Raw genomic sequence first — 22189 nt, 5'->3', positions numbered from 1 at the left:
AGGCCATGGATAAGAGCTTGGAGGAAGAAGGAGATGAATGAAGGGAGAGGGAGAGAAGAGCACGAAATTTTGTGCTCCAAATGAGCTTTGAAATCTGAAGTTTAATATTCAAATGATCAAAGTTGAAAAAAATGCACACACATGACCTCTATTTATAGCCTAAGTGTCACACAAAATTGGAGGGAAATTCAAATTTCACTTAAATTTGAAATTGAATTTGTGGAGCCAAACTTTGGAGCCAAAATTTAACTAATTATGATTAGTGAATTTTAGTTATGGTTCAGCCCACTAAACCAAGATCAATTCCAAGATTCTCCACTAAGTGTGCTTAGGTGTCATGAGGCATGAAAAGCATGAAGGACATGCACAAAGTGTGACTATATGATGTGACAATGGGGTGTAGTAAGCAAATACTCACCTCCCCCTCTAAAATTTAATTGGATTGGGCTTCTACCAATTCAATTAAATTTATTTTCAACCACACACATCAAACATCCACTTAGTGCATGTGAAATTACAAAACTACCCATAACACAAAAACTAGTATAGGTGCCCTAAAATACAAGGGCTGAAAAATCCTATATTTCTAGGGTACCCTACCTACATTATGGAGCCTTAAATACAAGGCCCAAAAATAATGAAACCTTAATCTAATATTTACAAAGATAAGTGGGCTCGTACTTAGCCCATGGGCCCAAAATCTACCCTAAGGCTCATAAGAACCCTAGGGCCTTCTCTTGCATCTCTGGCCCAATCTACTTGGAGTTTTCTATCCAATGCCCTTGCGGGGTAGGATTACATCATTCCCTCCCCCTTGAAAAGGATTTGACCTCAAATCCCGAGGTTCTTGAAACTCTGGGCTTTTTCCCTCAACACCAGTAAAAATAACAAAAACATATGTATTAGTGATGTTTAGTATGTTGAAGTAAGGTAAGGTCTGAAAACTCATTTCCTGGGCATCTTCCCATGAAGGAACATGGTTCCTCACCAACTCAATGAGTGGTGCTACAAGTATAGAAAAATATGGGGCAAACCTTTTGTAAAAGTTTGTTAAGTCTTGGAAGCCCCAAATTTTTCTTACACTTGGTGGAGCGGGCCACTCAGGAAAGACCTTTATTCTCTTAGGGTTCATAGGAACCCCTTGATCACAATTTAAAAAATTAAGAAAAGTAAAGCAATAGAACATACCTTTTTCTGTATTTTCATGTTGATTATTCATACCAAAAAGTATGACAAACCTAAGGTGTCCCATATGAGTGCCTAAGTTTGTATTGAAACTAAAAATAAGAACAAACCTACCTAATGAGTCCCTATGTACACAAATCATGAAGATGTTGGGTGCACGAGTGATTTTACAAAAGAGTGTTGCACCACCCAAAGCATTCATCACACCACCTATTTTAGGGATTTGGTGCCTAATAATACCTATTTTGGGCACCAACAAAGCACAAGGATTTAATCTCTTGCGAACCAAACCCTCATCCAACAACTCCTTTACTTGAGGAATAAACTCAAGCCTAAGAGATGTGGCAATGCTAACAAGTGTCTTTTTACAAAGGAGAAAATGTGGAGGTTGTCTAAGAAGGGAAATTTCTTTAATATTTGTCTTTATTTCAAAATGTCTTTCCTTCTTAGCTAACCTCTTGGAGGAGACACTTACCTCCTTACACTCCTCCTTAACCATTAAAGGTTTTCCTTCTTCTTGGGGGTAGATTTCTTCACTAGATTCTTCCCCTTTTGCTTCTTCACTTTCACTAGAGGAAGGTGAAGTAGTAGCCTCATCTTGGCTACTATAAATGTCTTGGCTCCTCATAATCATGGTTTTCTTGGTGGAGCATTGAGAAGTAATGTGTCCTCTTCCAAGACATTTAAAGCACTTTATGGAGCTAGTCTTTTCTTGCATACTAGTCTTAGGGGGTTGCTTTTCTATTGTCTTCCCCTTATCATCATTGGGCTTAGAAGGTGCTGCCCCTAACATGCCTAGACCTTGGTCTTTCTTTGGATAAGAATGATAGCCATAAGATTTTAAAGTAGGCTTTCTTTTAAGTTTTTGCTCTACCCTTATTTCCCAATCTAAGTAAGTCTCTTCATTGTCCTTCCCATGGAAATATGGGAGTTTAATGTTAACCTCTTGAGGCTTTCTTTCATTTTCTCTCCTATGGGAGTGAGGTCTAAGATGTGACCTATGCCTTCCTTCATAATAGTCACGAAGTTCTTCACTTAGGCTCTTGCAAGAGTTATGACTACTATAGGAGGCATGTTTTTCTCTTTTCATTTTTTTCATTATTTTTCTTCTTTCTTCCTCTCTTATTTTCTCTCTTTCATCTTGACTTATTTCTTCCACTCTTTTTTTACCTTTTTCTTTTCTCTCTTGTTTTTCTTTCCACAACTTAAGGGATCTCAACTCATCTAATATCTTATACAAGGGGTCCTTAGGAGTAGAACCCTCACCATTAACACTAGATGAAGAATGAAGACTCATGTTGGTTCCTAAGTTATGGTTCTTTTTTGTTGGGGGTTTGAAAAAAAAGGTAAAAGAAACTATGGTTGAAACTAGCCAAAATAAACACTAAAAGAGGTGTGAAAGATAAGGTAAAAATTAATTGGTAAAAGGCAAGCTACCTAGGCGGTTTGACAATGGAGGGTAAAAGAAATAAGCTATGAAAGTAAGCAAGAAAAGCAAACTAGGCGAATCCTAAGAGTGTTTGGATGACCTCATTTAAGGTTCCCAACAAAGCACTCAATATCCTAAGGGAAAATTGCCTAAAATTATTACACACAAATGGAAGTAGGGTGACCTAGCGGAGGCTCCCAACTTACTTCCAATGAAAGGCCTTTTTGTTACAAAATTTGAAAGCAAAGCAAATTGCCAATTACAAAATTACAAAGAAAAAAAAAGTCCTCAATTGTGGTGGCTATTCTCTCTTTAGTGTTTCACTCAATTTGAAGTGCTTCTTAGTCCAATAGCTCTTAAGGTGGTTGGCCCCTTTCTTCTTGACTCAAATTCTTCAAGATAAGGCACCAATCCTCCTTTCCAATTCCCTATATGGCAACTCACAAACAAGGACACAAAGAGACAAGCAATAACCAAAGACAGAAAAAAAATGAAATGAAAGCTAAACCAATAGAGTTTTAACAAGACAAATTTTCAAGGATTATTCAACAATTAAAGCAATGAAAAGCACAAAAAAGCAAGCTAGGACTCAAAGAGAAACCTAGAATGGCTCTAGAGTAGAGTAGAAAAACTAAAAAAAAAAAGACTCAAGAAACCTCTAGTTTTGACACTTGTTTTCACAATAATTTTCAATTTAAATTTCAGAACTAGGATTGGTATAAAATAGGCACCAATTATAGAACAAATTTTTGAGCCAAAACAACAAGCACACTTTCCTTTCACCTTTTTTTTCTTGGACATTGATTTTTCTGCCAACTTGTGCGATTTTTCTTATTTTTTCCTTTAATCCAAATCGCTTGGTTCTTTTTTTATATTTGTTTTCCAGATGTCTAGAAAATTCAGTAAAAATTTCAGCTCAAAACTCGTAGTGACCAATTCCCAGTAATTTATACAATTTTGTATGTTCAAGCTGCCAGCACCAGCGATTTCAACCTAGAAATCAAGAGTAGTGTTTATGTTGCTTAAGGCTTGGATAGTTAAAATTTGTGTTTGCTTATGCTCAATTATCTTGAATCAAGAGAGCTTAAGACTTATTTGATTCACAAATCCAGCCACAACTCAGCACCAACTCAACTTCATCATAGGCATCATGTAGGAAACTTAGAAAACAAAAAAAAAGTTCAAGAACAAGACTACTTCTAGGAATTGATTTAGAACATGTTATGAACTAAATAACATGCATGAATTAGACTCAAAATTCAAAAGATAGGCTAAGAATGACAAGAATACATGAACAAATGTATCTAGAATTCAATCAACAAAATAAAAATTTAACACAAACTTAGAACATAATGTGACAATTACTATGACTAAACATGACTCTAAGACAACATGGATTAAGTGATTTACACTTAGATTTTTGTGTTTTTTTCTAATCAATATTTTGGAAGAAAATTTAGATCTAAGGTTAAGCACAAGAATATTATGAATGAAAAATGATAGAACCTAAAATCAACACAAAAACAAGATTCAAGAGTCGATCTACAAAATTTGAACCATAGAAATGCAAGAACAAGTGTAGATCTAAGATTTAATCGGTTTATTTTTTTTTAATCTATTCTAAACAGCACCAAACCACAACACAATGGAGGATATACATGGAGAATAAGATGAAGAACAAGGAATTAAAGAGAATTCACCGAACAAAAAGATAGAGGAAGCAAAAGAACATCACCTAGATGAAGATGCTCTGATACCACATGATGCAAGCTCCATTGGAGCTTGTAGGCCTAGGATCTTCTTCATCAATGGATTCCTTTGCTTCTTGGAATATGAATGGCAGCGGAATGGAGAAGGAAGAGAGAGAGGAGACGCCACTTCAAGGAGAAGATGAGTTTAGAAGAAGCTCACCACCATAGGAGGCCATGGATAAGAGCTTGGAGGAAGAAGGAGATGAATGAAGGGAGAGGGAGAGAAGAGCACGAAATTTTGTGCTCCAAATGAGCTTTGAAATCTGAAGTTTAATATTCAAATGATCAAAGTTGAAAAAAATGCACACACATGACCTCTATTTATAGCCTAAGTGTCACACAAAATTGGAGGGAAATTCAAATTTCACTTAAATTTGAAATTGAATTTGTGGAGCCAAACTTTGGAGCCAAAATTTCACTAATTATGATTAGTGAATTTTAGTTATGGTTCATCCCACTAAACCAAGATCAATTCCAAGATTCTCCACTAAGTGTGCTTAGGTGTCATGAGGCATGAAAAGCATGAAGGACATGCACAAAGTGTGACTATATGATGTGACAATGGGGTGTAGTAAGCAAATGCTCACCTTCCCCTCTAAAATTTAATTGGATTGGGCTTCTACCAATTCAATTAAATTTATTTCCCAACACACATCAAATATTCACTTAGTGCATGTGAAATTACAAAACTACCCCTAATACAAAAACTAGTCTAGGTGCCCTAAAATACAAGGGCTGAAAAATCCTATATTTCTAGGGTACCCTACCTACATTATGGAGCCCTAAATACAAGGCCCAAAAATAATGAAACCTTAATCTAATATTTACAAAGATAAGTGGGCTCATACTTAGTCCATGGGCCCAAAATCTACCCTAAGGCTCATAAGAACCCTAGGGCCTTCTCTTGCATCTCTGGCCCAATCTACTTGGAGTTTTCTATCCAATGCCCTTGCGGGGTAGGATTGCATCACTATTTAATAATTTTGGAGAAAATGACTATAAAATTGTTACATGTATCATCCCATAGAATCAAATCTTCATTATTTTTATATATAGTAGATTTGTTTAAATTAATCTAGTTATGTGATTGTAATTAATGGGTCTGTTTAAATTTATTTAAAAAAACACTTTTAAAATAAAATATAGTGTTTTGGAATCGTTGCAAAAATTAAATTATTTCAATAATCGATTATATGTATAATCGATTATTGTTGTAATTGATTATAATCAAAATCAATTCAAATATATCAATGCCTAAATGAACAAATAAAAATACTAACTATATAAATAAAAATTTAGATCTAAAAATATTTTTTTCTAAATAAAAAGCTTATTCAATTTTTTCTTGTTATGAGTGTACTAAGTTTTCACTCATTCGGGTTAAGGTCAATTTCGTTTTGATTCTCACAACAACAAAAATTATGACTCCTCTTCATGATACTTATATTTCTCTTCTTCCACTTACTCCATGTTGCATCCCTCTTAAAGAATCATGTGCTACTAGCATTCAAATAAGCATGAATGGCAGATCCTATGTTCTCTAATGAAACTCCTCCACTTCCTATTGCACTTGGTTCGGGTCACCTATGACCGACAACAACATGTCACTGCACTAAGCCTAAGTTCGCTCGCTTTCTCTCTCCACAACAATATGCTTTTCGATCCCATCTCGACCTTTCTCACCACACTCTCTCAATCCTTTGCTTCCTCAGTATCTTTGTCAACCTCTTCGACACCACAGTTTCGTCACAACTAGCTAGGGGTGGAGCGAAGCACAATAGAGATGAAGCATCTGCCCATTAGCCCTAGTCCACTTGTTGTTAATTTACGACGTGAGTTGGGACGCAATTACAAATAAGATATTTTTGCGGATAAGATATTGTACATTAATAATATATTGTATAGTGGATAAGATAAGATATTGTATGCGGATTTAGAACATGATATTGTGCGCGGATTTAGAACGTGCAGTATTGAGTGTTATATAAATTGATATAATCCTATTATTATTGAGGAATAAGAAAAAGAAACAATTGTTGTGCTCCCAAGGCGTAGAATTTGTTGACTATAATTCAAATATCAGTTAGTGGGTATGTTAGTTAGTTAGTTTGTTAATATGGCAATTAGTTGCAAACTATTATACACCATAAATAATAATAATTCCTTTTGTGAGAGTATATGTCCAACTTGTTTTAACAAATCGGTATCAAAGCTTATTCATTCTTGGACCTGGGAAATTAGTGTGTGAATAGATGAATCTATGAGTGATGTGATCCTTATTAGGGGAGGATCACTTGATATAGGTCACGGAATCGGATGACGCCACTTCCAAAGATGGAAGATAAGTCAGGGGTAGACCCCATAAGGGTTCAACCTTGATAAGTCTGGAATTGGTTTGACAAGGAATCAAGAGAAAAGATCTCACAAATACACAAGGTATTTTCTGAAAAAATGCCCAAAAGTCGTCTTCCTTCAAATGAGTTGAATACATATAGTGTAGCATTAAATTACTGAATTAACTGGAATTGGTGCAACTGAAAAGGCATAGGATTCAACCACCAATTTATTTAATTACAATTACAAATAGAAAATATTGGATATGGACCTTCAAATTAGTTTGGGCCTTCAGCAATCAAGATTCTTGGGAGTGCCTCTGAGCCTTTGTCCTTCTCCACTTGGGCTTTGTCAAATATGGTTGCTACCATTTGTTGGAGGGTATCCTTTGACTGTTTGGTCCTACCCCTGGTCATAGGTCCCTGTATTTGGGCAGCTTTGGGATTCTCATCTATGAGAAACAACTGTGATGGATTCCAATGGAAATCTCCCTGCGTAGTGGCCAATTCTTGATGGCAAGAATTGGGATAGGTGGCGAATTCAAATAAGGGCACTATTTGGCTTTCATCTGGAAATTATGATGGAAGGCTACCCAAAACTAGGTGAGAGAGCCTCAAATGCACTTAGGGTTGACAAACCACTTTTGAGGTGATATTTTGTGTGAGTTTTTATGTCATTTGCATGCATTTTTTTTGGCATAACTCATGTTTAGATGCTAGTTTTGTCTTGGAGAAGCATAGACGTTCAATTAAGTGAAAAGGGTGGAAATTGGTACTTTTACCTAAAGATTTGAAGACTGTGTCACTTAACCACGACCATAGTGCATCCAACACGACCGTGGTGAACATAACAATCATGGTGAGATGACAATGCCTCTTTGCAAACAACATCAGTATTCCAACGATGGTTGTAGTCAGCTTACTATGGTTTTAGTCAAATCATGACTGTCATAGTCAATTTATCATGCCCTAAAGCTTCAACATCAAAAGTTTGCGACTATGGTCGTGGTGGAGTTTCCCACGACCATAGTGCACCTCAGACAAATATGTTATCTTAGAAAGCTATAAATAAGGGTTTTAAATTCTTTTAACAAGACTTTTTATTATATTTTCAAATTAGATAGCACTTTTAAAGGTCTTGAGCGTTGTAAGGTGAAGGCAACACCCTGAGGGCAGATCGTGATCACTGTTCTTCTCTTATGGTATGTCTAAGCTAATTTCTTATAGGCTTTCTAGTATTGCTTTGACCATAAGCGGTTAGTCACCTTGGTCTGGGGTTATAATGTAATTGTTTAATTGTATCCTTTTCTCTATTCTTAATGAAACTCCTTAATGTTTTTATATTAATTAATTTTCTACCCTTTTCTTATTGTTTAATTGGGAATTAATCAATCCTATGATTAGTCAAATGTATTATGGTGATCATCTGCAAATGTTTGGTAAACCTAAGTAAAGAATATTTTATATCAAATTGTATGATCAAACTATTTGGATAATCTCTGATAGATTAATTGATCTTTAATTGATCATCCATATAATTGATTATATCCTGTGACTTAAATTGATATATCCATGATTATTGGAGCATTGATTTAAGGCAAAGAGCATCATTTGACCTTGATCATAGGTTTTCGTTGACTTTGTGAATCAGTAATTAATTGTAGAAGGAACTTCATTAGAATTGGGATTGAAGGAAAATTAGTACTAATGAATCATAATCCCAAGTCATTTTACTATCACTTAAATCTCTCTTTTGCAATGGTTTATTTGTTTTCTTTTAAAAACCAAAAGCCACAAAAATGTTTTAATCTTCTTTTTAATCATTTCAACTATTTAGTTTAATCATTTTGATCATTTAGGAATACAATTGGTCTCTAGGGTTCGATAACCAAACTTTTAGTCCACTGTTACTACTGTTAGGGTACACTTGCCCTTGTGTGAGCATTATTTTTATGCATCAACGACGATTCAAAAAGAGAACAAGAAGAAGGACGACAAGGCTTTGTTCATGCTACACCAATGTGTTGATTTGGCTAATTTCAACAATATTGTTGGTGCTATTACTGCAAAACAAACATGGGAAATTCTTGAGAAGTCTCACAGTGGTGGAGAAAAGGTCAAGAAGGTTAGGCTTTAGGTCTTGCAAAGGCAATATGAGTTGGTACAAAAGGAGGACTTTGAAACTGTAGTTGAATTTTTCATGAAAGTTCAGACCATCACCAATACAATGACTGGATGTGTATAAAAAGAGCACCTAAGCAAAAGATAATTGAAAAAATCTTGCAAACAATGCAACCCAGATTTGAAATTGTGGTATCAATTGAGGAATCCAAAGACAACGAGAACATGAGTCTTGAAGAGTTACAAGGCTCATTAGAGGCAAATGAATTGAGGACGAATGAAAGAAGTCTCAAAAGGTCTGATGATCAAGCACTACAGGCTCAAGTGACTAAGAAAGAAGCTTGAGATAAGAAAAAATGGAAGAAAGGGAAGACAAAACCCAACAAGAGTGGTTGGCTTTCAAACCAAACAAATTTAAAAGGTGATCATAGACCTAAATCCTCAAACAAAAGAGGAGGAGATTACATGAAAACCAATGGAGCATCAAAATCCTTTGATAAAAGAAAAGTGCGGTTCTTTAATTGTCAACAATGGGTTCACTTTGCATATGAGTGCTAGCATAGTAAAGGAAAACAAAAGAAAGAAAGTAATGATGAAGCATGTGCGGCCCAAGAAGATTCAGATTCTGATGTAGTTCTATTGATAGCAACCACCTATGAGGATCTTCCACAGTTTGAGTCTTGGTTCCTTGATACTAGATGTTCAAACCATATGACAAGCCACAAAGAATGGTTAAGTGATTTTGATACCACAAGAGCAAGAAAAGTTCAATTTGAAGATGATATAACATTGAGTGCAGAAGGTGTATGTAATAGTATGCTTAAAAGGAAGAATGGAAAATCAACACTTATAGAGAGTGTATTACATGTACTATAAGGGTGTACAAAAACTAGTTCGATAAAAAATCAAGTACAATTGGTTTCAAATCGTTTTAACTAGATTGATTTTATATTCAAATAGTCAAACTAGTTTGGAAACTAGTTCAAAACCAAACTGGTTTTAAAAAACTAGTTCTATATTGAACTGGTTTTTAACCAATTTTAAACTGGTTCTAAGAACCAAATCAGTTTCGAATTGGTTTTTGAACTATTTTTTTTTTTAAAAAATATACAGGTGAAAACTAGTTTAGTTAACTGAACTGATTTTGTAGAAACAATTTAGTTAACCGAATTAGTTTTGTAAAACAGTGCACTCTTTTTTTCTTGAACTAGCTCAGGAAAAAATCAATTGGTTTAGGTTCGGTTACAATCCGATTCAATCCAAACCGGTTTTTTGGCACACCCCTATGTACTAGGAATGAAGTTCAATTTATTGAGTATCAAATAACTAATTGAGAAAGGCTTTTTAGTGATTATGAAACACAACTCAATGGAAATGTTTGATTCTTCTCATAGGTTGATTCTAAAGGCTCCTTTAGCAAAAAACAGGACCTTTCAAATCAACATGAAGGCTACTAAAACTTAGTGTTTGAAGACAATTGAATCTAATGAAAAGTGTTGGCTTTGGCATTCAAGGTTTGGACACCTGAATTTTAGAAGCTTGAATCAACTTGGATCCAAGCAAATGGTTGTTGGACTCCCTTTGATCATTGTACTAGGAAAAAATAAGTAAAGTGTGCTTAGCTACCAAACAACCTAGAAATTACTTCAAGAGCAATCAACCAATGAGAGCAACAAAAGTGCTAGTGATGGTGCATTTTGATGTATGTGTAAGGTGTCTTCACTAGGAGGTAAACGATACTTCATCTCATTTATTGATGAATTCAGTAGAATGATGTGGTTGTATCTAATTAAAACTAAGAGTGAGGAACTTAAAATCTTCCAAAGATTTAAAGTGATGGTTGAGAAACAAAGTGAAAAATCCTTGAAGGTGTTAAGAACTGACAGAGGAGGAGAGTATACCTTAAATGAGTTTGAGGAATTTTGTGTGAAAATGGCATTCAACATGAGATTACTCCCTTCTATACTCCTCAACATAATGGGTTGGCAAAGAAAAGGAATCAAACTATGCTTGATATGGCAAGAAGCATGTTGAAGGAGAAAGCCTTGTCACATCCTTTTGGGGTGAAGTAGTCACTACTACAGTATATGTGTTAAACAAGTGTCCAACCAAGAGACTAAAGGAGCTAGTTCCAGAGGACTTGGAGGAAACCAACAGTAAGTCATCTCAGGATTTTCAGATCACTATGCTTTAGTCATGTACTTGATCAAAGGAGAAGAAAGTTACATGATAAGAGTAAGCCTATGATCCTAGTTAGCCATCATCCTACGGGTGGATATAGGATGTATGATCCAATGAAACATGAAGTTGTTATCACTAGAGATGTTATTGTAGCTAAAACTGACTCTTAGGATTAGAAGAATAAAAGCAAAAGCCTTCCATAGATTCCTTCATCAATATTGGATGAGTCAAGAAATCAAACAGATGAAGAAGTTATCATTGAAACCAGCACAATTGAAAATCAACTTTAGCCTCGAAGATCATAAAGGAATAGTCATCTTCCATTAAGATTTGTTGATCATGAAATGTTCTCAGACAGTGCAATAAATGATGAAGGTGATGTTGTACACTTTGCTTTATTTGTTAACACTAAAACATTGAACCTTGAGGAAGCAATAAAGAAACAAGCTTGGAAAGAATCTATGGTGGAAGAATTGAGATCCATTGACAAAAATGACGTGGGAGTTGATTAACTTACCCCCTGACAAGCATCCAATTATTGTCAAATGGGTTTACAAAGTTAAAATTGAATCCAAATGGGTCAATAATCAAATGCAAAGCAAGGCTAGTAGCAAAGGGCTTCCTGTAAAGGAAAAGAGTAGACTATTCTAAAGTGTTTACACCAATGGCAAGGATCGAGACCATGAGTCTAGTTATGAACTTAGCATGTGTAAGAGGTTGGTCATTATTCCAACTTGATAACTGCTAAATATGAGTTATTTTTTATAATAAAAATATATTGAAAATATCTTTAAAAATATTTATTTAGAAGTTATTTTTGGCTTAAATATTAGGAATTGATATTTTTCTTATTTATGGCTTGCAGATATGAAAAGGAGGGATTAAAAGCAAAAAAAATCTAGAAAATATCATAAATATAAATAAGAAAGATTTTTTGGCATCAGGCCCAAGTCCATTACAACAACTATAGAAAGGGAGTCAAGCCCAAGTCCACTTCAGCAAGCCAAGGAGAAAAGACACACTGAGTCTTAGAGCACTCTAATATACACCTAAAGCCTGAGAACTATTCCTTAGGGAATTCTTTCTTCTCTTTCATAATTTTTTATTCCCTTTTTCCATCCATTCTCTTCCATCACTTCCTATACCCTTTTCTAGTGTAAGGCCCCTTATGGCTTTGAGAGGCTAAACCCTTAGTTAGGGTCTGACAGGCCTAAAAAGTCAAAAGATGTTTTGTACACTTCATATTTATCAATACAAACAAGTGTTTTCTTTCCTATTATCCTTTCTTACTTTTAATTTCATGCATCATTCATCCTTGCATCATCTTTGGGGGTTAAGTACTCGACGGAGGGTAATCCTTAATAGAAATACAAGGAAGGTCTTGCATGCATCTGTTTTAGGAATTAGTCGCTTGACAGAGGGTAATTTCTAATAGAACTAAAAGGAATAAGTATCTTAATAAAATCATTGCTAGACATAGAGTGATTAGATTATGCTCATGCATCAAAGCAAGCATCTAGAATTAAAACTTCATGCATTTTATCTATTGACTATTTGCAAAGACATTTGGAAGATAGATGGGTAAGATAGGCTTGTCATCGTGAGACATCTGGGGCAAGTATTCTAATAGATATGGGTAAGATAAATTCACCTAATTGATAGAGAAAAATAACAAATAATACATCTTAGGCAAATAAGGCATGTTAGATCCTAACATTCTCATCCCATTGAAATCCCTTTTATATCTTTTGTCTCTTTTTATCTATTATTGTTTCTTTTAAACTCATCTTTTCTTTTACTTTATCTCATCTTTTCTCTTATAAATTGGAAATTATCGAACACAAGTACAAAAAAAAGTCCCTGTGAAAATCGACACTCAGACTTCCGAGTCTTTACTACTTGAACATTTGGTACACTTGCCAATGAGTTAACACAACTTGATGTTAAATTTTCATTTCTGAATGGACCTCTAGAGGAAGAAGTGTATGTTACTCAGCCACCTAGTTTTGAAATTAAGGGTAAAGAGGATATGGTGTATAAATTGAAGAATGCCATATATGGCCTTAAACATGCCCCTCGGGCTTGGAATAAAAGAATCAACTCATTCTTACTTCAACTCAAGTTTCAAAGGTGCATAGTGGAACATGGAGTCTATGTGAGGGTTCAACATGAGAGGTCAAATTTGCTCCTAGTCTGCCTTTATGTTGATGACTTATTGATTACAAGTAGTAGCTCCAATGAGATTGAAGAATTTAAGAAGGTGATGAAAGCTAAGTTCGAAATGAGAAACTTAGGAAAATTGTCTTACTTCCTTGGTATGGAATTTACAATCACCTCAAAAGGAATGGTACTACATCAAAAGAAATATGGGAGTGAAGAAAAAGTTGTGGATGTGACTTTTTTCAAGCAAATTGTTGGTTCCCTAAGGTATCTTTGTAATAGTAGACTTGATATATGTTATGGAGTTGGACTAATCAGCAGGTTTATGGATGGTCCAAGGAAACAACGCATGGTAGATGCAAAAAGAATCATGAGGTATTTGCAAGGCACCTTGGAATTTGGAGTTTTATTTCCTAATAAGATGCAACAAGAAAGGAGTATGCTAATAGGCTACTCAAACTCATATTGGTTTGAAGACAAAGTTGATAGAAGAAGCACCACAAGATATGTTTTCAAGTTTTTGAATGCACATATCTCTTAGCGCTCAAAGAAGCAACAAGTGATTGTTTTGTAATCTTGCGAAACTGAGTATATTGCAAGATCTTATGCAACATGTCATGCTCTCTTGTTAGAAGCATTTTTGGAAGATATGATGATTGAAGTGAGTAAGCCTATACAACTAATGGTTGACAACAAATCAACTATTGACTTAGCAAAAAATCTTGTCTCTCATGGAAGGAACAAACACATAGAAATAAGGTTTAATTTCCTAATAGATCAGGTGAACAAGGGAAAGCTTGAGCTAATTTGCTATCCTATAGAAGTGCAAACTACAGACATATTAACTAAGCCAATGAGAACAAATCGTTTTGAGCAATTGAGAAGTAAGATTAGAGTTGTGTCTTTTAAGTATTTGAATTAAGGGAAAGTGTTAAGTGTAATTCAAATATCAGTTAGTTAGTTAATATAACAGTTAGTTACAAACTATTATACACTATGAATAGCATTGTTCATGTGTAATTCATAAGTGTGTGATATCAATAAACTTTTTCTTTTACTGCAAGATTCTCTCAATAATAATTCCTTTTGTGAGTGTGTGTGTGTTTAACTTGTTCTAACAAAAAATTTGTTTGGGTAAGTTTGCTGATAAGTGGTTTGAAAATAATTAAATTTGTTTGGATGCAACAACAAAAATCAAATTTTTCAAGCTACAAGAGTATGAAAATAGCTAGAAAAAATTAAGTTATTGAAAAATAATCATAAGTTACAACTTTTTACATTCAAGAAAACAATTTATTTATTTTTAAAAAAATAAGTTGTTTCTAAATTTCAGCTGGTGCTCCCCAAACATACAGATTTTGAAAATAGTTTTTTTTTTCTTCTAAAAAAAAATAGCTTATAATTTAGATTATAAGTTGTCTCTAACATGCAACTAGGTAGTTTTATACTTTTTTATGTGATTGTTTAGACTATTTTTATTTCTAAATTATTATATATATTTTTTTTACATTTTTTAAGAAGCAAATTTGTTTCTAAATTTCAGCTGGTGCTCCCCAAACATACAGGTTTTGAAAATAGTTTTTTTTTCTTCTAAGAAAAATAGCTTACAATCTAGATTATAAGTTGTCTCTAACATGCGACTAGGTAGTTTTATACTTTTTTATGTGATTGTTTAGACTATTTTTATTTCTAAATTATTATATATATATTTTTACATTTTTTAAGAAGCAAATTTTATTTATTTCTTAAAAAAAATACTTTTTAAAAATAACTTATATTTCAAATTTAAACAAATTGACTCAGCATACCAAGCATATTACAACTAACATGGAGTTGTTCCAAAGTGCCCTGATTTTTGTACTTCAAATATAACCAATTATCGCAAATAGTAGTACTAGTATAACCAAATGAAAATATGAATTAAGCATCATTAGTAAATAGATTACAAAGCCAATATTTCTGGCTCGGCCCAAAAAGACTAAAATGATCATTAACTAAAACATTATACATGAAACATCATAGGTACCCAAAAAAAAGCAATGCCAAAATAAAATATAAGAAGTGATACTACCAAACCGGCAAGTTGCAATATAGACATTCCTACATACATCCTGCCACATCAAAAGAAGACCAAACAATACGACAAAAAGTAGAAAAAAAAAAAAAAGAGATTTCATAATCTCAACTCATTGGAGTCCTATCTAACTCACAATATTGTGTCTCTCTTACAAGATGTGTGATTAAAAAATATATATATTTATTTAGTAAATTAGATTCTCTCGACTTTTAAAAATACAAATATTTTTTCTTAGATTTTTTAATAACATGACAAGTTACTGGCCTACCAACGTTGATATGTCAACGGTTAATGTAATTATTTGACAACAAAGATTAAAACTAAAAACATTGAATTTTACAGGAACTAAAAAAAGAAATTGAAAACCAACATTAAAATAACCAACCAAAATCATATTTAAGCCTATATAAGATGTAATGCATTTTCATACACTATCTTTAAAAGCCTATTGAGAAACAAGTTAAAACTATATATCATATGTTGATTTGTATAAGTTCTCTCAATCGGAAAGACCTTAACCGTGATACTTCAGCTAACGACAACCAATCAAGTTGTGAAATTCTACCAAATTTTAGGTCACAAGAGCCTCCTACCAGGGGGAATGTCCATCTATAATCTATTGGCTACCACTTTTTCAGACTCATGCAAGGTATTTGCTTTGTCATCATTTGCCAACTGCACACTGGATCGTGGCCATATGGCCTAGAAAGGTATGCCATGCCAGCAGCACACAAGTTTGCAATTCACTTTATAGTTCTCAATCTAACCAGAATATCTTTTTTCGGTAAATATTAGTTGTTAGTTTGTTTGTGAAGGAATTCGAACCAATGACCTCTTTCCCCCTCCCTTCACCAAATCAATCTTATATCTCCAATCTAACCAGAATATTGAGTGTTTAATTTAACTTGATCAACCAATTTCTTAGAACATAAACAAAGATGAGAAGATGAATGGCAGTTAAGAGGAAAAATTCAAAATGATACTGATTGACTAAAGGTGATAGAGACCACCTACAAAAGGTTCCATCAGTGCTCTGATTTTTTTACTTTAAATATAACCAATTATCGCTAATATAACCAAATGAAAATATGAATTGAGCATCATTACAAAATAGATTACAAAGCCAATATTGGTTGGCTCGGCCCAGAAAGACTAAAAAAGTCATCAATTGAAACTCTATAAATGAAGAGTAATGCCAAAATAAAATAGAAGAGGTGATAGCACCAACCAGGCAAGTTGCAATAGACATTCCTACATACATCCTGCCACATCAAAAGAGACCAAACAATATGATAGAAAGGAGAAAGAAACGAGATTTCATAATAATCACTGAATGAGCAACTGAAACATGTAGCTAAAACTGCATCAAAGCTCAAACGTTTCATTGACAAACCTAAGGTGAAATCCTTGAGGTTCATCATCTGTGTAGAAAGGATTTTAACAAATAAGCCAATAGGCTATCAGCAAAGTATGAGAAATATTTATCCCATTGATTCGGGCAGAGATGCCTTCACTCCAGCTGTTTAAGAGCCACATCAAGTATCCCAATGGAAACTTTTGGTTGGTAATGCTCATCTGTATCCACTTCTTCAATTTCCTGGCATAGGGATTGTGAAACTGTCAATATTAAATGTAATCATGAAACCCAGTGTTGATTTTGGACAGAGTTTGTGTGCAGTAAAAACTACAATTTGGCAGAAATAATAACAAAAATCATATATAAATTAAATTATATTCACATGACTTGCTGTTTTTCATTCCAATCCAGATTTACTGTCTTAAACCAATTTATGCAGATGTCAAGATTAATATGGTATCTAAGTTCTATGACCATTATTGCTTATATTACTTTAGTTTCAAATAGTATTTATAAATACAAGCAAAGTGATGAATGAACTAATAACTAAACCAAAAATCCAGCCTCATATATTACGTTTAAAAACTATTAAAAAGATATGCACTAATTACCAATATGTGAAAAGATGTGCAAAATACCTTATTCCACAGGAGTTGGAAAGGACATTATTAACAATAATAGAAAAGGAAAAGAAAAAAAAAATTCAACATACAATATTAGACATAGTAATGGGAATAGAACAAATTCAGCCACCTGAACAATATCCTGTCCCTTGATGACTCGGCCAAACACAATAAGCTTTTCATTTAGATCTGGTATTGGTGCAGTTGTGATGAAAAGATCAAATACTTTGTTAAAGTATTTTCCCTTTGATGTTCCAAGCATGAATGCTTCATGTCTCATACTAGTTTAATCATCACAATATTTAGTGATTAGAAGAAATTGTGCAACTCAGGTAGATTATCAATGGTCTAAGGATATGTATGATAAACATCAAATTGCAAAAAACAAAAGAACAAGAAAACCTTGCATATTTTTTTCCTAACAGGTTCCAATCTTCAGTAGCTCCAGGCCCCTGAATCACATAGTGCTTAATTACTTGGTGAAAAAGCATTCCCTTGAAGTGCCCTTTTTGACTGGGAAAAAAAATTGTAGTTTACATTGCAAGAATAAGCAGGATATATTCAAAGGAATTTCATACAGCACACTACTTTGAAATAAACAAACTACCAACACAAACTGACGCCAATAAAAGTAATATACACCTATAGAGCTGCAGGCTTTATTCTCTTCAGCCAATAGAGAAGAGATTCATTTCATGCTGCAGATGTTATGTTATATCTGGCAATATAGAAATGCTCGAGGTTATAACATTCAACTCAGTTTCTGAACATGTTGACTGTTACATGGCTTTGCAGTACTTCCCTTCTTACATATTCAGTGATAAGAAAGCCTGCTTGGCTACTTGCATAAACAGTGAGTGGACAAATATTTAATGAAACATCACTAAGCCTCATAGAAAGGAACTTACTAATAACCTTGTAAAAGCCAGAGACTATAGTTATAGGTCTATAATTCTTTACCTTGAAAGATCTATCCTTATTAGGTACTCGAGTGATGAAAGAGGAATTCATATTTTTACCAACAGCTCTGGAAAAAGCAATAGAAAAACCATTGGATCCTGGAGCCTTTTCCTTATCCACTCCTGGTAGCTTATCTGAACTTTTCCTGCACTTCAAAGGCCCTTTCTAACCATTAGTCATCTACCCTCATCATGAAAGGACAGCGGTACAAACTTTCATCCGGTGGCAATAACAGCTGTATGGAAACAGGTAATTGCACTCGTGATGCCAAATAAGACTCCCATTCACAAGAAACCTATATGTAGCTTTTCCTTCATCTTGGCAAACAATCTAGAGTTTGCATCTCTATCATCTAACCAAACGAACCAACTGCCTACTGTTCTGTCTTTAATTGGTTTCCACTCCGAGTACCAACTCTTCAAAATCAATCCTAAACCTTGACCATATCCCTTTGAATCAAAGAAAGAGCCTGCCTGGTTCTGATTTAACTAAAGAATAATTCTCCTCTGTTCTAACCCTAAGGTCTCAAAAAATATTTTGATTCCTGAGCTTAACCTTCCCTTATGCAACTGCAATTGTGTCATAAAGCATAGACCCTTCCACTGCTCCATTCTAGAATTTTGCCACACTTTAGTGGGAAGAATGATTAATCACATGTTCTAAAAAAGGAATAGAGGTGCAGAGACCAAAATAATGAAATAAAGATATTAAAAAAGAGAGAGTGGAAAGGTCTCATGCTCAAACAAGTCCTTGAAGTTCTAATGACTGAATATCTGTCCAATCAAGAGAATACAGTATGCTCTATAGTAGCTTAGGGTATCCATAGGTTCCTTATAGAACAATCTTAAAATATAGTCATCAAAACTACTTGCATCAGAAGTAATATTACCACCTTCCAGTTTTTCATTAAGGAATCTCAACATTGAAATTAATCCTCAAAATGCCGACAAGAAGCACAAAATTTAAACACAAAACTGAACATCATACAGAAGTAAAGTGTAAATTAGGTCTAGTCAAACTGTAGACTGAAATGTACCACCATTGGCCTCTTTCTTTCATATCAAGCAAGACCAAAAACCAAGAAAATCTCATCAAGCAACTTTTGAAACCACTCTAACATCCTGTAAGACTAGCACATAGCATCAACTAGATGCCCCAAAAGATAAGAAGCATTCCCTATCCCTGAACCTTAAATCCATAAACAACTATATGATCTAAGGGATTGTCTACCTCCTCCAATTTAGTCTTTTAGGCTTAAGCTTAACTATATTTGGAATACTGTATAATTACCAAAAAAAAACATCAAATTCCTCATTTTTTCCTTTAATGTTCCTCAACTTAAATCACAATAAAATAAAGAAATGAATTAGTGACACAGAAAAATGTTTGTGAAAAGCAAACCATAAAGCATTCATCAGCCTCCATTTTAATTTGTGGAGATATAAGGTTGATTGGGTGGTCAAGAAAGAAGGAAAAGAGGGAAAGGTCACGGGTTCAATCCCTCTTGCTAACACAAACTGGCAATTAACATTTGTTGATAATAAAAAAAAGGGAAAACCTAGTACTCACCATAAATCTATGAATTCATCAACAACTTCAGGAGCACTTTCCTTGTAAAGTTCTACTATAATAGAACCTTTAGAGGTAATTACAACCTATGATAAGGAAGAAATGATTATCCATTTTGTAAGTTAAAATTTCATATAATAATTTCAATTGATGAGCATCTAGAACAATATTGAAAAACAATCTAACAAATGTGAAAAGTAAAGAAATTTCGGAAGCATGGTGAATGGAAAACTTACAGCATATCCAGGTAGATCAGATTTTTTGGATTCTACAGATGTATTTTCATCCTGCAGAAAAAGTAGTTTCTATAAATCATTAGGTTAATCAAGGATTCACTAATGAGTTGGGGGGGCAGTCTTGATTTCCCAGCAGCCTTGTCTCGATGGAAAATAAAAAACACACATAATATACATGATTGAATTATAACATCAAAGAAACACATGGTAAGATACCAGATAACAAGTAAATGTAAAAAGGATAAAGACTTATGAAAACCCTTTATAACGTATGTCAAGTCTGTACCTCGGAGACTGATATGTATCTCTCTTGTTGAAGTCTTGTCCTGAATGCAGCAGGTAATATAATGAATTATTAGATAACAGAAGGTGCTCTTTTGAAGTTCATTTTATAGGAGAAAATGAGACACATACTGTTAAAAGTTAATGCCCATTGCTTACTATAATCATCTTCTCAGAAACCATGTTACAAATGATTATTCCGCTTAAATTCACTTTTCTGGAAGTTTAAACAACTCAGCAAATGCAAGAGAAAAATGGAAAAGTTTTCGTACATCTTGACAAACAAATATTTCCTTCTGCCTAAGACAGAGCAAAAAGCCATAAACTGAAGGGTCATCAGCATAAGGTTCAATTCAATCACTACACATTACACAGTATGTGGAGAATTCGACCACGAAAGCCAATAACAAATGACTGATAGTAAAATAAACCCTGAAGTAACAGCATTGCAAAAATCATCACAATGATGCTGAACAAGTACAGATTATTTTTATACTAGCCAGAGCTAAATTTTCAACAAGTATTAATTTGAATCATTTCTTTAGTCGTTCTCATTCAAGAAACAAAAAATTACCATGTATCATTTCTTACACTATAAATCTGCCTTCCCCACCAGAACGAAAAATCTTTTACCAACCTGTTGGACCAATGTCTGTATGTTACAAACAGGATAAACACAAGCATGACAAGAGTCAATGTATAGAATATAATCGTGGTGGCACTTATGCGAGAAGGCCCCTTCTTCCTTTTGCTTTGCTGTAGCAGAGCCTGAGGTTTGATCATCCCCATTTAGCCTAATCAACAGTTTCAACAATCATCAATTTCCAGTCAACAAATCAAAACCAAGCCTTCCAAATGAAAAGAAAATTAATAACAATACCAAAACCCACTCAATTTATCCGATATCAAAATCACCCAATTCTTATGATTAACTATAAACATTTTAAAGTTTAATTTCTATGTACCATCAGACATCGGTGCAAAGAAATTTATACCGTCAACGAGTAAAAGATTATGATAGATATGACTTTTAAGTTTTAAGATAATGATTATAAAAGTCGACAAACTTAAAATACATGACAACTTATGATTAAAGGATACGTAAAAACCATATACATTGCCCATGCATTTAAACTATTTACTCAACATTTAAAAGCAGACACCACCACATCTCACGACATAAAGTTTGAAACTTTCAGCATGGTTAAAATCAAAAAGCTTGAGAATTCCAAGGTAATTAGAATTCCTACCATCCAATTTAGCAAAAACGCTTCCTCCCCAACTCCCAAGTCATAGACAGTTGCAACTTGCAACAACTAAGATTTTGGTCTCAAAAACAAAACTTGTTCAACATAGAGGAAATAAACAAAACCCATTATTTATCAGAACTCAAACAAAGAAACAAAACATGAAAATGTAAATATAGAAGGACCTGAATGAATGAAGTAGCAGGAAATTGAAGTTGCGCAAATCACAGGGAAGAATGAGAGAGAGAGAGAGAGAGAGAGAATGAAACGAAGAGGGAATTGGATTTGTAAGGAGCAGGAATTAGAAGGATGAGGAAAGCACGTCAATGAAGAGACAGGAACCAAGTTTGAAAGATAAATGCGCTCTTCTTGATGAAACTGAAAACACTAAACTACCGTTTTTGCTGTGTCGTTTTAACGTTCTGTTTTTTTCTCTTATGTAAACTAATGAACTGGAATTTGTTACGACTAAACAGTAAAATTCGTTCATAAAAGTGCGATCTAATAAATTAATTCTTGAAAAATAAAAAATATATATTTAATTTATAAATATACAAAAAAATATAACAAATTAATCATATTATTAAATTTGATAGATCATTTTATCATTCAATTATAATATTTAAGGATAAATTATGTTTTTTAAGAAAGAATTTGATATTAAGTTATAAAATTTAG

General features: G+C 33.8%; 1 protein-coding gene across 3 annotated transcripts; it reads right to left on the bottom strand.

The window, feature by feature from the left end:
- Positions 1 to 16170: 16170 nt before the first annotated feature.
- On the bottom strand, positions 16171 to 21919 carry CYP49 (peptidyl-prolyl cis-trans isomerase CYP49). 3 transcript variants are annotated; one of them, XR_415190.4, is made up of 9 exons: positions 21697 to 21901; positions 20902 to 21058; positions 20269 to 20308; positions 19983 to 20033; positions 19747 to 19832; positions 17620 to 17730; positions 17348 to 17498; positions 16631 to 16834; positions 16172 to 16499 (listed from the first exon to the last, which is right to left on the bottom strand). XR_415190.4 is itself a non-coding variant. In XM_026129259.2 (8 exons), exons 2-8 carry the CDS (start codon positions 21051 to 21053, stop codon positions 16748 to 16750), a joined length of 678 nt encoding a protein of 225 aa, XP_025985044.1. In that variant the 5' UTR covers positions 21054 to 21058; positions 21515 to 21658; the 3' UTR covers positions 16171 to 16747. The 3 variants fall into 3 exon arrangements, 2 of the variants coding, with proteins under 2 accessions (XP_025985044.1, XP_003529185.1); XM_026129259.2 differs by lacking the exon at positions 21697 to 21901 and adding an exon at positions 21515 to 21658 and having other exon boundaries at positions 16171 to 16834; XM_003529137.5 differs by having other exon boundaries at positions 16175 to 16834; positions 21697 to 21919.
- Between the last annotated feature and the right edge of the window lie 270 nt (positions 21920 to 22189).

This window comes from Glycine max, chromosome 7, assembly GCF_000004515.6.
Source record: "Glycine max cultivar Williams 82 chromosome 7, Glycine_max_v4.0, whole genome shotgun sequence".
NCBI classification, from domain to species: Eukaryota; Viridiplantae; Streptophyta; class Magnoliopsida; order Fabales; family Fabaceae; genus Glycine; species Glycine max.
The sequence above is the reverse complement of the archived record's forward strand: the minus strand, read 5'-3'. Positions and strand labels throughout refer to the sequence as shown.